Genomic DNA, 15,029 nt, shown 5'->3' on the forward strand with positions numbered 1-15,029 from the left:
TTTCCACTGCTATTTACCTGCCGTTTATTAGGACAATTAGAAATGGTGTCATTGGGTAGTTTCTGGCATTAATTACATTAATTCAACACAATTGGTAACCAACTAGCTGATACATGGATTGGAGTGCTTGTTGTGATGATTCCCAAAGAAACAAATAAAGAATTCACAAGATATTGTCTTTACATAAGAGAGTAATTACCATTTTACCATGTAGAGTCAAAGTAAATACTCTCTGTACCTAAGGGGAATTGTGAAACAAATTTTGATATGTAAAATTGTTTTTTAATGTTAATTCTTAGGATTATACATGGGTCAGTTCCTATAATGAATTCCACACCCACCTGTACCATTTAAATACAGTGCTAACCAGTAGTCTTGACCAGTAACAGTATGTTGACCCACATTTTGAGAAAAAATAACTGCTATTCCCAGTGGACCTTACTGGGTCATGTTCATTAGGAACAAAACGGACTAAAACAGGACTTGTCCTATAAGAAGCGCTCAATTTCATTTTCCGTCGCGTGCTCTAATGAACACAACCCCTGTGAGGGGAAATGCCAACAGGGCTAGCCGACGGCCCAACATGGTTATGTTATGGAGAGTCACAGCATTAGTGTAAACTCCAGTGTTGCCAATCTAAACGCCAGTGCTTGTGTAAAAGGCGTTACGGAAAATAAGACTGTTTATTATAAAATCAGGCCTTTCTGTTGCGCTTTCAAATGGGGAAATCCCCTAGTAGCAGTGAGTAATAAACTACAATTACATTATTGGTCTGTATGGATACCCACAATGCTTCATATCCAAAAGATATGCTTTATTGAAAGGAATGTATTTACAGTCAATTTAGCTTGAAATATACACTTAGTGGCCAGATTATTAGGTAAACCACCCCGTTCACGAAAATGGGTCGCTCCTAAAGTGAGTCCCTTGTCAATGGCTTGCTCTATAAAGCATGCAGATAGGCATTCAGTTATTGTCGATTGAATGTTAGAATGGGCAAAACGAGTCACCTAAGTGACTTTGAGCGTGGTATGATCGTCGATGCCAGGTGTGCCGGTTCCAGGATCTCAGAAACAGGGCTTGTCTAGGGTTTACCGAGAATGGTGAGACAAACAAAACTCGTGCAAGCTAACAGGCGGCATCTCGAAACGCCCAACTCGTCGGTCCTTGTCATGGATGGGCTATTGCAGCAGATGACCACACCAGGTTCCACTCCTATCAGCTAAAAACAAGAAGAAGCGGCTCCAGTGGGCACGCGATCACCAACACTGGACAACTGAGGAGTGGAAAAACATTGTCTGGTCCAACGAGTCAGGATTTGGCGTAAGCAGCATGAGTCCATGGCTCCATCCTGCCTGGTGTCAACGATACATGCTGGTGGCGGTGGTGTAATGGTGTGGGGAATGTTTTCCTGGCAAACATTAAGTCCCTTGATACCAATAGAGCAACGTTTGAACTCCACACCTTGTAGAATCTATGCCCTGAAGAATTCAGGCTGTTCTGGAGGTAAAGGGGGGACAACGATTTACTCTGTGTGAATGGATTTGATGTAAAACTCAATTGTAATATCCCTTAAAATGTGTAGAAATCAATTGGGTAACACTTTACTGTAAAGGCTGTAGGTGCAATGATTTATTTAAGCAATAAGGCTCGAGGGGGTGTGGTATATCGCCAATATACCACGGCTAAGGGCTGTTCTTATGCAAGACGCAACGCTGAGTGCCTGGATACAGCCCTTAGCCGTGGTATATTGGCCATATACCACAACCCCCTCAAGGTGCCTTATTGCTATTTCAAACTGGTTACCAACATAATTGGCGCAGTAAAAATAAAGGCTTCAGGGATCAAACAACCCAGTTTATAAAACTTGTTATAGCATGCATGGCAAACTATAGTTGGGAGATTTAACATACACAAGCTAAATTGACTGTAAAGCTAATGAGCTTTATTACATTACTTGCGTTTGCTCTTCCATATTTGAGAAGGGCCGACAGAATTGTCTTGTTCTCAACTCTATGAGAGTATTAGCGGATAACTGGATGGATATAAATAACAGATCAATGTTGTAAACGGCATTGACAAAAAAGTAACTGGACAGAGTCTACATTATTTCAGCAGGGTTTGGACTCCGGTTGCTGGGTTTTTTCAATAAATTACAGATCGTGACATATTTGAGATGAGTCAAATGACGAATAGCTGTGAATGGAGGAGTTCTCCATTGGCTGTCTGGCTGGAGTACTTCCTGATTAGATGCGTTCCTTTTAGCTCCCATGGGGCACAGGGTGGGCAGAGTTTCTACATTGACCATTCCATTGGTCATAAAGTGAAAACTCCACCCATCCAGGATACTGGGTAAGCTAAAACGAAACAAGAACACATTGACACTGTCCAGGCATCTGGACCTTTTCGGAACCTTGGTTTCTCAGCCATTTCACTGGTAGCTCAGTTGGTTCTGGTAGCTCAGTTGGTTAGAATATATACTGAACAAAAATAGACATGCAAGAGAGTCAAGAACACAGAAAGAGAGCAGACTACCTCAACTGTTGTCAAATGGTGGATCATCCAACCAGAATCTTTGGCCTCAAAGCCAGTCCTTGCACCATTGAAACGATCAAGCAGCCTTGAAAATGAACACCATCTACATGAAAGCTTGAGCCCCATCCTGCAGAAGGGGGTAGAATTCCAGACTCCCACACCCCCTGGGTGACCCTGGGGTTAATGACCTAGTCCTGGTCCAGTTTGATCAGGTAGGACCTGATCATGACCAGGTTACTGCCAAGGGTCAGTACGGTGCTGCAGGTTGTAGTTCTGAAGCTCAATCTGGTCCTTTATCTGGTTGATCAGAATCTGAGACAAGAGGATCCCCACCAGCTAATGACAGAAAGAGAGAGAGAAAGAGGACACAGGAAAACAATAGAGGCTGGGTGAGCAGAGAAGTGACTTTAGAGAAGTGACTTCACATGGTTCCTGACCCTCTCTACACTTCTAGATGATGTGCCCATAGAGTTACAATGTGAATCTAAATAGACCAGGACTGGGGTCAAATTAAATTGAAGTCAGTCAATTCAAGATGTACACTAAAATTCCAATTTAACAATTGAAATAACAAAATGTACTTTCAATTACTTCTGAATAACCTGAAAAGACATGACAAGACGTGACATCAATTCGAATGGACCCCAACCCTGGAATAGACTCTACAAGTGTGTGTGATGTCTACCTGTGGGATGGCCAGACCCAGGGCGATGCCCCCTAGCATGAACAAGTTGCTGTGGATCCAGTTGACCAGCTTGTCGATGCAGCCATTGGTGTGGATGAAGGCACCAGCCTGCAGGAATGGCAGCTCCTGCATCCCCTGACCACACATTGTGTTAATGACCGCCTGCAGAGAGAGAGATACATTTGAATTACAATGCACAAGCACGTACATGAGCATGCACATTGTGCTCTGTTGAAACTAAATCACACTTGACAATAAAGTGGAACATAAAAATAGCACACTTAACTGTAGCCTGTCATGATTTATTTACTGGCAAGATGATTGTAATACCCCAAGGCCCCGACCTCTAACCCCTGACCTCATCTTTAGACAGCAGGCAGCAGGAGAAGGGAACAGAGCAGCGCTCTCGACTGCGGTTGTCTGTGGTGCAGTTGAAGTACATGTTCTGAGACCAGTCGGTGTAGGTGACACCTCCACAACAGCTGAACTGAGGAGACGAGGACAAACAAGTCATTGGTTAATGGATTGTATAGCCTGTGTAGTCAACAGCTGTCAGTCTGTATTTGTGTGAAACTTGTTGTCAGTGTGGTGTGTAGATGTTGTCCTTTAACTCAGGAGCTTGTGAGACACATTTCTGATTAAGATCTATACAACGAACTGTTGTTTTCAGTTGAGGACGATAGAGGAACCAAAAAGGATAATCTCAAAACCTCGACCAAATCTGACAGAGACCCCTCAGTACTGAATAAACAGTAGTGTAACTACCGTTGCTGTACAGTACTGTGAGTTCAACGTGTTTTATTTGGGAACAACAAGTATTACAGTGAGAAAGTGTTGTTTTCCAGTTTTATGTGGTCCCCTCCTCACCTCTTTCTGACCAAAGTCGATGAGGTTCTGTAGGTCAATGTCATCCCTATAATGAACGATGGCATTGTTGATAATCTCACTCACTTTATTCCGTGCCTTTAGAAAATACAGAAAAGAAAGATGGCATTTGCTTTAAATAATTTGTTTAGTCAATCAACTAATACACTCAATTGTACCCTGAGCAAGACAAGATTGTTCCCACATGAATGAATTACACACATGTATTTATCCTGAGTAAATCCTGGTAATATAATACCCCCATAGTTAGAAAACAGACCTGACTTTCTTTAAGCTGCATTCTGTCTTTACAAACATGCACAGTGGCACGCGCACACTCAAAGTTTACACGTAGTACATTCCTCTGAAAACCAATAGCCTGCTGCTGGATGAGTTAAATCGACCGGTGAAGTGCAGTTGAAGGCAACTAGCAGCAGAGGGCGCTCTCTGGCCACAAGTCACTGACTGACAAACAGCCTAAAAAAAATAACTTCCTCTTCTAAATGTACATTAGCATTTTTGTCGTCATTATCATATTTCTGACCCTTATCTTACAGTAATTACTTAAATGAATTGATATGAGCACTAACTGAGCCAATTGAACATTAGAAAGCCAACCATATTCAACAGTCACAATGTATGAAAGTCTAATCCAAAAGCATGGCTTTCGTTGGCTGCTCTTGTAAATATTGTGAATTCACGGCAAATCTTTCTCTTTTAATGATTTCTATTTTCCTATTGTTGTATATGCTGTGTGCACGTTTCAATTACGCAGATTTTATTCTGCACAAGAACTGCCCTTTGGGGACAGTAACAATCTATTGAATTGACCTCAAAGAGAGATGTTGCACTTCTTTAACAAGAACTGGAGAAGGACAGAATATTGGGACCAGGTCCAGGTATAATGACCTAGCTAGAGGCAGGGGTGGAGGAGACGGAACATGAGGGAATGAGTTCCCAGAGTAAACTTCTTAGGGGGAACCGACATGTACAGTTTATTATGGGTAATTAAATGCTGCATGATACAACCAATAGAAATAATTCCCATAGTGATACCCCCATAATTCCCAGTGATACGATCCTTTCCTAGTGGAGCTACAGTACCTTATCTGAGAAGACGAAGCCCAGGACACCTGCAGCTAGCTGCAGCAGAAAGATGATAGTCAGGAAGATGCAGAACTGGAGGGAATAAGGAAGGAAGGAAGGCAGGAAGGAAAAAAAGAAAGAAAGAAGGAAAAAGAGAGAGCGAGAAAGAAAGAGCGAGCGAGCGAGAGAGAGGAAGAGTTAATCATTTGTTCAGTCTGAGGGCATGTCACACAAGTCTTATGGATAAGAATGTATTAGCCTGGTAATCTTTCAGGAGTCAAACCCCCCCCCCCCATCAGCAGATAACCTGAGAAGGACTAAAGTATCTCATACTAGGCTATTCAAATGATAGAGCACAACACAGCTGATAATTGGCAGTGGTCCAATTCCAATATTTTTAGAATGCATCCTTCCTTCCAGCCTGCCTTCCTTGAGGTAGAGATAACTGATTCATACATTTGGCTATGTGAAAGCACCATTTCTATCTTATTGCTTTCACCCACCAATCCTTAACAGATCACTGATTTCTTCAAGGAAGGTAGGCATGAAGGTTTTATTTATCAAATACAAGTCTGCATTGTGGGGAATACGTTCGTAAGTAAGCATTCCATGGTGAAGTCTACACCTGTTGTATTCTGTGAATGTGACCAATAACATTTGATTTGAGGGTGCTCTTTTAAAAAGAGTTAGAAGTGGGCTAGACCACTGACTGTCTGTAGGAGGCAGATGTTCTCTCTGAGGGAGCCCACACAGCCACAGAAGGTGATGAAGAACATGAGCACCCCCACGATCAGCAGCAGGATGGCAGGGTCCACCGCTAGACAGGCCATGGCTGCCTCTGGGAGAGGGAGAAAAGGGACAGAGAGCAAGTGAAAGAATCATGTACCGGAGAGTGAGTGAGTGAGTGAGTGAGAATACGTGGCGCCAAAGAGAGAGAGAGAGCGAGAGCTTGATTTGTTTACAATGACTGAAGTTGGTTCTTATCTTAGAAGGAATTACAAACACAGTGGGGATATTCATCAAACCTTAGAAGAAGTTGTGAGCCGTTTGCATTTTTGACATTCTTCCTAACAGAGGGACCTTTGGAACCACATAAACAAAATGACATACTCTATAAACGTCCTGTACTGCCTTGGCATTTCTGCCTTGGTGTTGCGACCAGGGTCGTGTTCATAAAGGCACAAAACAGGAGAAATGGAGTGAAACAGGATGGGATGAGACTACCTGGTCCAATAAGAAACTCATTTTCATTTTCCGTTTAAAAACGTTTAGCTACAGTATGATGCAGGACCTAGGCCTATTGAAAGCACCACTAGAATGCCATACAAACAGCTCTGGAAATTCACACTGAATGTAGGCATCCATTAAGTCAATGGAGGATCACTTACCGGCATGTTTCATCATCCTCGCGTAAATGCCAATAGACATCAACACCAATGAGATCATCTGATAAAATGAAAAGAAAAAAAGTATGTTATTTTTCTTGTTGTAACTAGGCATATGGACTAGAACGATGAGACTAAATATGAACCTGGACATAGTGTCTTTGTGACAGTATAACACAGGAGAAAGACACTCAGTCTCAAATGGGGGAGAACAGGAGGGATTTAAACTGTCCAAGGCAGATGTTTTTATCTCAATATCAAATCATTCATTACCTTACTGTGATTGTTTGTTTTTGACCATTTTAATTGCAAACAAAAATACCTTCTTGGCAAAGAGCAATTTCTCAATCAAAAATGTTTCTAGGGTTGAAAACTAGCTGTTATTGGCAGAGGGGTTTGGAATTATTTTTTTATTGGTCAATTACCAAATGTACTACCTGGTGATGTCACCAGGCAGGCCAAAAGTACATTTTCAAACAGCTCTTACAGTAAAGGGCATTATCATATTCACAATAGTATAGAAAACAGTAAGGAGGTGTGTGAGAAACAGCTCTTACAGTAAAGAGCATTATCATATTCACAATAGTATAGAAAACAGTAAGGAGGTATGTGAGAAACAGCTCTTACAGTAAAGAGCATTATCATATTCACAATAGTATAGAAAACAGTAAGGAGGTATGTGAGAAACAGCTCTTACAGTAAAGAGCATTATCATATTCACAATAGTATAGAAAACAGTAAGGAGGTATGTGAGAAACAGCTCTTACAGTAAAGGGCATTATCATATTCACAATAGTATAGAAAACAGTAAGGAGGTATGTGAGAAACAGCTCTTACAGTAAAGAGCATTATCATATTCACAATAGTATAGAAAACAGTAAGGAGGTATGTGAGAAACAGCTCTTACAGTAAAGAGCATTATCATATTCACAATAGTATAGAAAACAGTAAGGAGGTATGTGAGAAACAGCTCTTACAGTAAAGAGCATTATCATATTCACAATAGTATAGAAAACAGTAAGGAGGTATGTGAGAAACAGCTCTTACAGTAAAGGGCATTATCATATTCACAATAGTATAGAAAACAGTAAGGAGGTATGTGAGAAACAGCTCTTACAGTAAAGAGCATTATCATATTCACAATAGTATAGAAACAGTAAGGAGGTATGTGAGAAACAGCTCTTACAGTAAAGAGCATTATCATATTCACAATAGTATAGAAAACAGTGAGGTATGTGAGAAACAGCTCTTACAGTAAAGAGCATTATCATATTCACAATAGTATAGAAAACAGTAAGGAGGTATGTGAGAAACAGCTCTTACAGTAAAGAGCATTATCATATTCACAATAGTATAGAAAACAGTAAGGAGGTATGTGAGAAACAGCTCTTACAGTAAAGGGCATTATCATATTCACAATAGTATAGAAAACAGTAAGGAGGTATGTGAGAAACAGCTCTTACAGTAAAGAGCATTATCATATTCACAATAGTATAGAAAACAGTAAGGAGGTATGTGAGAAACAGCTCTTACAGTAAAGAGCATTATCATATTCACAATAGTATAGAAAACAGTAAGGAGGTATGTGAGAAACAGCTCTTACAGTAAAGGGCATTATCATATTCACAATAGTATAGAAAACAGTAAGGAGGTATGTGAGAAACAGCTCTTACATTAAAGAGCATTATCATATTCACAATAGTATAGAAAACAGTAAGGAGGTATGTGAGAAACAGCTCTTACAGTAAAGAGCATTATCATATTCACAATAGTATAGAAAACAGTAAGGAGGTATGTGAGAAACAGCTCTTACAGTAAAGAGCATTATCATATTCACAATAGTATAGAAAACAGTAAGGAGGTATGTGAGAAACAGCTCTTACAGTAAAGGGCATTATCATATTCACAATAGTATAGAAAACAGTAAGGAGGTATGTGAGAAACAGCTCTTACAGTAAAGAGCATTATCATATTCACAATAGTATAGAAAACAGTAAGGAGGTATGTGAGAAACAGCTCTTACAGTAAAGAGCATTATCATATTCACAATAGTATAGAAAACAGTAAGGAGGTATGTGAGAAACAGCTCTTACAGTAAAGAGCATTATCATATTCACAATAGTATAGAAAACAGTAAGGAGGTATGTGAGAAACAGCTCTTACAGTAAAGAGCATTATCATATTCACAATAGTATAGAAAACAGTAAGGAGGTATGTGAGAAACAGCTCTTACAGTAAAGAGCATTATCATATTCACAATAGTATAGAAAACAGTAAGGAGGTATGTGAGAAACAGCTCTTACAGTAAAGAGCATTATCATATTCACAATAGTATAGAAAATAGTAAGGAGTTATGTGAGAAACAGCTTATTCTGGGAATGGAACTCTTCTCCTTTAAGAGCAGACCATAGTTATAACTCTATGGAGCAGATACACACACAGGCAGGCAGGAGCTAGGGGATGTCACTACGCTCAAGTGAAACTTAACATTCAACTACAGAAACTTTAAGCTGCTTTTCAGAACCAGAATCAACCCCCTGGAGACCTCAAAATTGTATAAAACATTACATTTTTGTTTCCGTCTGATTCTGAGGAGAAAGAAAAAACCCAACCACACAGCAGAGAGTGGAGAGAGAGAGAGGTTACTGTAGCAGGTGAGGAGAAGTCATCTTCCTGCTACACACATCCTGCTATTAATCCTTTCTGGTTAAAGTCGGATTTTACCTTTCAACTACAGTCGTGGCCAAAAGTTTTGAGAATGACACAAATATACATTTTCACAAAGTTTGCTGCTTTGGTGTCTTTAGATATTTTTGTCAGATGTTACTATGGAATGCTGAAGTATAATTACAAGCATTTCATAAGTGTCAAACGCTTTTATTGACAATTACATGAAGTTGATGCAAAGATTGTTGACCCTTCTTTTTCAAGACCTCTGCAATCCGCCATGGCATGCTGTCAATTAACTTCTGGGCCACCTCCTGACTGATGGCAGCCCATTCTTGCATAATCAATGTTTGGTGTTTGTCAGAATTTGTGGGTTTTTGATTGTCCACCCTCCTCTTGAAGATTGACCACAAGTTCTCAATGGGATTAAGGTCTGGGGAGTTTCCTGGGCATGGACCCTAAACATTGATGTTTTGTTCCCTTGAGCCACTCAGTTATCACTTTTGCCTTATGGCAAGGTGCTCCATCATGCTGGAAAAGGCATTGTTCGTCATCAAACTGTTCCTGAATGGTTGGGAGAAGTTGCTCTCGGAGAATGTGTTGGTACCATTCTATATTCATGGCTGTGTTTTTAGGCTAAATTGTGAGTGAGCCTACTCCCTTGGCTGAGAAGCAACCCCACACATGAATGGTCTCAGGATGCTTTACTGTTGGCATGACACGGGACTGATGGTAGCACTCACCTTGTCTTCTCCGGGCAAGCTTTTTTCCCCGGATGCCCCAAACAATCGGAAAGGGGATTCATCAGAGAAAATGACTTTACCCCAGTCCTCAGCAGTCCAATCCCTGTACCTTCTGCAGAATATCAATCTGTCCCGGATGTTTTTCCTGGATAGAAGTGGCTTCTTTGCTGCCCTTCTTGACACCAGTCCATCCTCCAAAAGTATTTGCCTCACTGTGCGTGCAGATGCACTCACACCTGCCTGTTGCCATTCCTGAGCAAGCTCTGTACTGGTGGTGCCCCAATCCTGCAGCTGAATCAACTTTTGGAGACGGTCCTGGCGCTTGCTGGACTTTCTTGGGCGCCCTGAAGCCTTCTTCACAACAATTGAACCGCTCTCCTTGAAGTTCTTGATGATATGATAAATCGTTGATTTAGGTGCAATCTTACTGGCAGCAATATCCTTGCCTGTTAAGCCCTTTTTGTGCAAAGCAATGATGACGGCACGTGTTTCCTTGCAGGTAACCGTGGATGACAGAGTAAGAAGATTCCAAACACCACCCTCCTTTTGAAGCTTCCAGTCTGTTATTCAAACTCAGAGTGATCTCCAGCCTTGTCCTCGTCAACACTCACACCTGTGTTAACGAGAGAATCACTGACATGATGTCAGCTGGTCCTTTTGTGGCAGGGCTGAAATGCAGTGGAAATGCTTTTTGGGGATTCAGTTCATTTGCATGGCAAAGAGGGATTTTGCAATTAATTGCAATTCATCTGATCACTTTTCATAACATTCTGGAGTATATGCAAATTGCCATCATAAGGCAGACTGTGAAAATTTAAATTTGTGTCATTCTCAAAACTTTTGGCCACGGCTGTACATTAAAAAGGGTTCAAATAAGCCCTGATAAGTAGCTCTACAGTGCAATTCAGTAAAAGTATGATGCCGTTAGAAGGAAGAACGGACTTATTCAAATTAAGATTAGCCCTCATCTTCCTTGACTCATCCAGAAAGTCAGTTCATGGCTATATTTTGTGTTCCAGAATGGTGTCCCCCAGTAGTCTGCTGTCCTGTCTGGATGTGTTCACCGACCCTGTCACCACTTCATGTGGACACACCTTCTGCATGGCCTATATCAGTGGATACTGGAATACCACTGACCTGTGCCAGTGTCCAATGCGTAAACAGGAGTTTTACAACAGACCAGAGCATTGCGTCAATACTTTCATCGCTGAGATGGCTGTTCAGTTTAGAAAGTATGTTCAAGGGATGTTCCCAGCAACCCAGGCCAGCAGCCTGCCGAGCCTGGAGAAGCGTCCTGTGACGTCTACACTGGGAAAAAGCTCAAGGCACTGAAGTCCTGCTTGGAGTGTCTGACCTCCTACTGTGAGACTCACCTGCAGCTTCATCAGATAGCCCCAGCACTGAAGAGACACAAACTGATCAACCCTGGGAGAACCTGGAAGACATGATGTGTAAGAAGCACAACACACTCATGGAGCTGTTCTGTAGACTGACCAGACGTGTGTGTGTGTGTCAGTTCTGCACAGAGACTGACCACAAGACTCACCACACCATCCCTCTCGAGGAAGAGTTTGGGGAGAGGAAGGCTCAGCTGGGGAAGACGGAGTCACAAGTGCAGCAAATGATCCGGGAGCGACTGCAGAAGATCAGTGATATCAAAACGCTCTGTGGAGGCCAGCAAGAAAGACAAATCGAGAAATAGCAGATGTGCAGTTCTTCACTGCTCTGGTGGAGTTCATTGAAAGAAGCCAGGCTGAGCTCATTGGGGGTGATTGAGAAGAAGCAGAAATCAGCAGAGAGGCGGGCTAAAGGGCTCATTAAAGAGCTGGAGGAAATCACTGAGTTAAAGAGGAGAAGCACTGAACTAGAGCAGATTTCACACACTGAGGACCACCTTCACCTAGTCCAGAGCTTCCCATCCCTGTGCAACCCATGAACACCAGGGACTGGACTAAGATCAGTGTTTACTGTGATCTGTGTGTGGGGAACTTAAGGAGAGCTGTGTCTCAGCTGGAGGATACCGTTACCAAGGAGATGGAGAAGTTGTGTGATGCTGAGATGAAGAAGGTCCAGCAATGGGCAGTGGATGTGACTCTGGACCCTGATACAAAACATCGCTATCTTGTTCTGTCTGAGGACGGGAAAAAAGTGAGAGATGGATACATGCAACACTCTCTCTAATAAGACCTAGAAAGGCATTGGAATATTCCCAGTGTCATGGGAAAGGAGGGCTTCTCCTCAGGAAGATTCTACTACGAGGTGCAGGTTGAGGGAAAAACTACTAGGTTTTGGGAGTAATTAAAGAGTCCACAAACAGAACCCTCCTGTTACGGCACCCTGAAAATGGATTCTGGAATGCACGACTCCTAGGTGATTGGGTCTGTCCTATTGGTCGCACCCCAGTCTGCCTTAAGAAGAAGGTCAGGAGAGTGGGGGTGTTTGTGGATTTTGAGGAGGGTCAGGTCTCCTTTTATGAGACTTGTTCTCCACATCATATCTTCTCTTTCATTGGCAACGCCTTCACTGAGAAACTATATCCATACATCAACCCTGGTTGTTATGGTGGTGACAACTCAGCCCCATTGGTCATCTCTCCTGTCAATCACAAAGATTGACAATGAAATGGGAAAACATTGATTATCAGTTAACACCCTGCAGAGGTGCTGTAGCCCTACGAGTCAAAGTGCCCCATGGTGGCGGTTGGGTTATGGTATCGGCAGGCATAAGCTACGGACAATAAGAACAATTTCATTGCATCACTGGCAATTTGAATGCACAGAGTTACTGTGACGAGATCCTAAGGCCCAGTTTATATTTTTGTTCAGTATACTAAGCTAGCTATTTTTCTTTACGCTGTGAACTGTAGCTTGAAAGATTGTTGGAGCACAAGCTTTAGCATAAGCAAGGAACTTGTGACTCAACTACAACGCTAGTGACTTGGGACTCTAGTGGGACTTGAGGTTTAGTCACTTGACTACAATACTAGCAATGTGTACGTAACTTAAAACAAACACAATTCAGTGCATGTCAGAACAGAACCATTGCAAAGTGGGTGTGCTGTACTATTTACACTAGTTTTAGTCAGAGTGAGTAAAAGTGGCATACAATGTAAAACTAAATTGGATTCTCAAATACACAGTTTAGCACACCGAGAATCATATAACAGAACCGACGAACAACGTTCAACTAGTGACGTTATCCATAATAGGCTGATGGGTCACAGTTCAGAACTAGTGAGTTGGGATGTGTTCTGTTCTATAGAGTTGGTTCTCGTTTGATTAAATAAGCAACTTGGCAGCGATCAGAGGGCTTTTCTTATAATGGCCCTTTCACTTTTAACTCCAACCTGTAGCTTCACCAACATAACAGGGAGCACACAGCAACCCCTCTCCCACTCCAGTATCCAGTTTCCACACCTTGCACTTTGGAGGGAAAAGCCTAGTCTGTCCTCCGAGTAAGGACCAGTCTTCCTCTGCACAAAGGAGGCTAAAATGGATAGTTTACAAAACCATTGTTATCTATGCAAAGATAGAGAATAAACTCTTGAGCCATCTACCCAGTCATTAGTTTGAGTTGAGCGATTCATTGGTTGTGGTGTAAATTCTGCCCTCTAAGTTATTTCGGGAAAATGGAAACAGAAAATGGGCGGCCTTCTTACAGCTCTGTACCTCAAGTGGAATTGCCATGTGATCACTAGAGATGGATATCTTCCTTGGTGGTTTGTTTGGATAACCTCTCACACCATAGTTCACATTTGTAGCAATACTGATGACTCCCTCGATTTTAACAGTCTACGCAGGGTGTTAGATGTGTCCTTCCAGACACATTCTCCAGCTAGCCAGAGGGGGTGAAAAACTGCGTCAAAAATGCATTCCTCACAGCCAGAGATGCAAGTTTTTACAAGATCTTATCCTGTTTGCACAAGGCCGAAGAGTAGCTCTTTGACTTGTGGTACGTTGTGAGGGACTGGGCTGTAACAATCAGGAGTTTGTTTTTAGGACGTCCATGTTCAAACTTGTAAATCAATGTAGAAGTGGCCAGGGATGGGGGGGGGGGGGGGGGGGACCTGGTTCCGTCCTGGTTCCGTCACTGGGAGTGAAATCTTTTTGACATGTAAAAATGTGTTTATGGTGAATGAAATTATTTGACATTAGTGTGTTCTTGAGTTACTCTTTTCCCATGCCACTTCTGCAGGTGACCCATGTGGTAAATTTAGCAGATGTAATGCTACCATTACTGTACATAATGAAGAATCAAACCTGAAAGGGAAGTATTTTGAGGGAACATCCGGGTGTGAACACACTGACACTGTAGCCTACATGTTGTTTTGCACACAGCTAACCTCAAGCCCTGTCATTTCCTGTCTATGAATCTGCCTTTATCTGCTATGCATAGGAAGGATTAGCTCTGGTCTCTTCACACAACCAGAAAGAGTTGCCTCTGCTAGTTAATTAACTCCTCTCTGTTAGTAGAGGAATGCCTACTAAACACCATGGACCAGAGCTAAGGTGTTAGTAGAGGAATGCCTACTAAAGACGCTGGACCAGAGCTAAGGTGTTAGTAGAGGAAGAACCTACTAAAGACCCTGGACCAGAGCTAAGGTGTTAGTAGAGGAATACGTACTAACACCCTGGACCAGAGCTAAGGTGTTAGTAAAGGAATACGTACTAACACCCTGGACCAGAGCTAAGGTGTTAGTAGAGGAATGCCTACTAAAGACCCTGGACCAGAGCTAAGGTGTTAGTAGAGGAATACGTACTAACACCCTGGACCAGAGCTAAGGTGTTAGTAAAGGAATACGTACTAACACCCTGGACCAGAGCTAAGGTAGGCCAACGTTTATGCTAGGTTTCCGCTAGTTATGGAATGTAAACACAGCAGAACTGGACATAAATCCACGTCAAAACCTATTAACACTGCAAAGCAGTACGGACTAAAACCCAACACTGGAAATCCCAGTCTGCAATAACAAGGCTGCTTGTTCTTGCGTCTTAGTCAGAAATCCCCTTAGTGTTGAACAGTGAGTGAAAGTTACAGTTCCCCCAAGCACCTGACAGTAGGCTG

General features: G+C 42.1%; 2 protein-coding genes across 7 annotated transcripts in view; one reads left to right on the forward strand and one right to left on the reverse strand.

Annotated features, from left to right (window-relative positions):
* LOC110490615 (tetraspanin-33) overlaps positions 1 to 15,029 on the reverse strand; it is a 17,237-nt gene continuing 2,208 nt past the window's right edge. The window contains exons 2-8 of the mRNA XM_036945108.2: positions 6,559 to 6,616; positions 5,881 to 6,008; positions 5,189 to 5,263; positions 4,088 to 4,183; positions 3,579 to 3,707; positions 3,221 to 3,382; positions 1 to 2,871 (exon numbers count right to left, since the gene is read on the reverse strand). Coding sequence (XP_036801003.1) covers positions 2,770 to 2,871; positions 3,221 to 3,382; positions 3,579 to 3,707; positions 4,088 to 4,183; positions 5,189 to 5,263; positions 5,881 to 6,008; positions 6,559 to 6,616 — 750 coding nt within the window. The 3' untranslated portion in view covers positions 1 to 2,769. The remainder of the gene's footprint in view (positions 2,872 to 3,220; positions 3,383 to 3,578; positions 3,708 to 4,087; positions 4,184 to 5,188; positions 5,264 to 5,880; positions 6,009 to 6,558; positions 6,617 to 15,029) is intronic.
* The window catches only part of LOC110490616 (prestin), a 25,558-nt gene continuing 24,798 nt past the window's right edge, over positions 14,270 to 15,029 (forward strand). For 2 of the 6 annotated variants that reach the window (XM_090200979.1, XM_090200972.1), the window contains exon 1: positions 14,270 to 14,792. The gene's annotated coding sequence lies outside the window, so the exon portion shown is untranslated. The remainder of the gene's footprint in view (positions 14,793 to 15,029) is intronic. The other 4 variants (XM_090200978.1, XM_090200971.1, XM_090200983.1 and 1 more) reach the window with 4 other exon arrangements.

The sequence above is a fragment of the Oncorhynchus mykiss genome, chromosome 15, assembly GCF_057628025.1.
Source record: "Oncorhynchus mykiss isolate SJ-2025 chromosome 15, ASM5762802v1, whole genome shotgun sequence".
Classification (NCBI taxonomy): domain Eukaryota; kingdom Metazoa; phylum Chordata; class Actinopteri; order Salmoniformes; family Salmonidae; genus Oncorhynchus; species Oncorhynchus mykiss.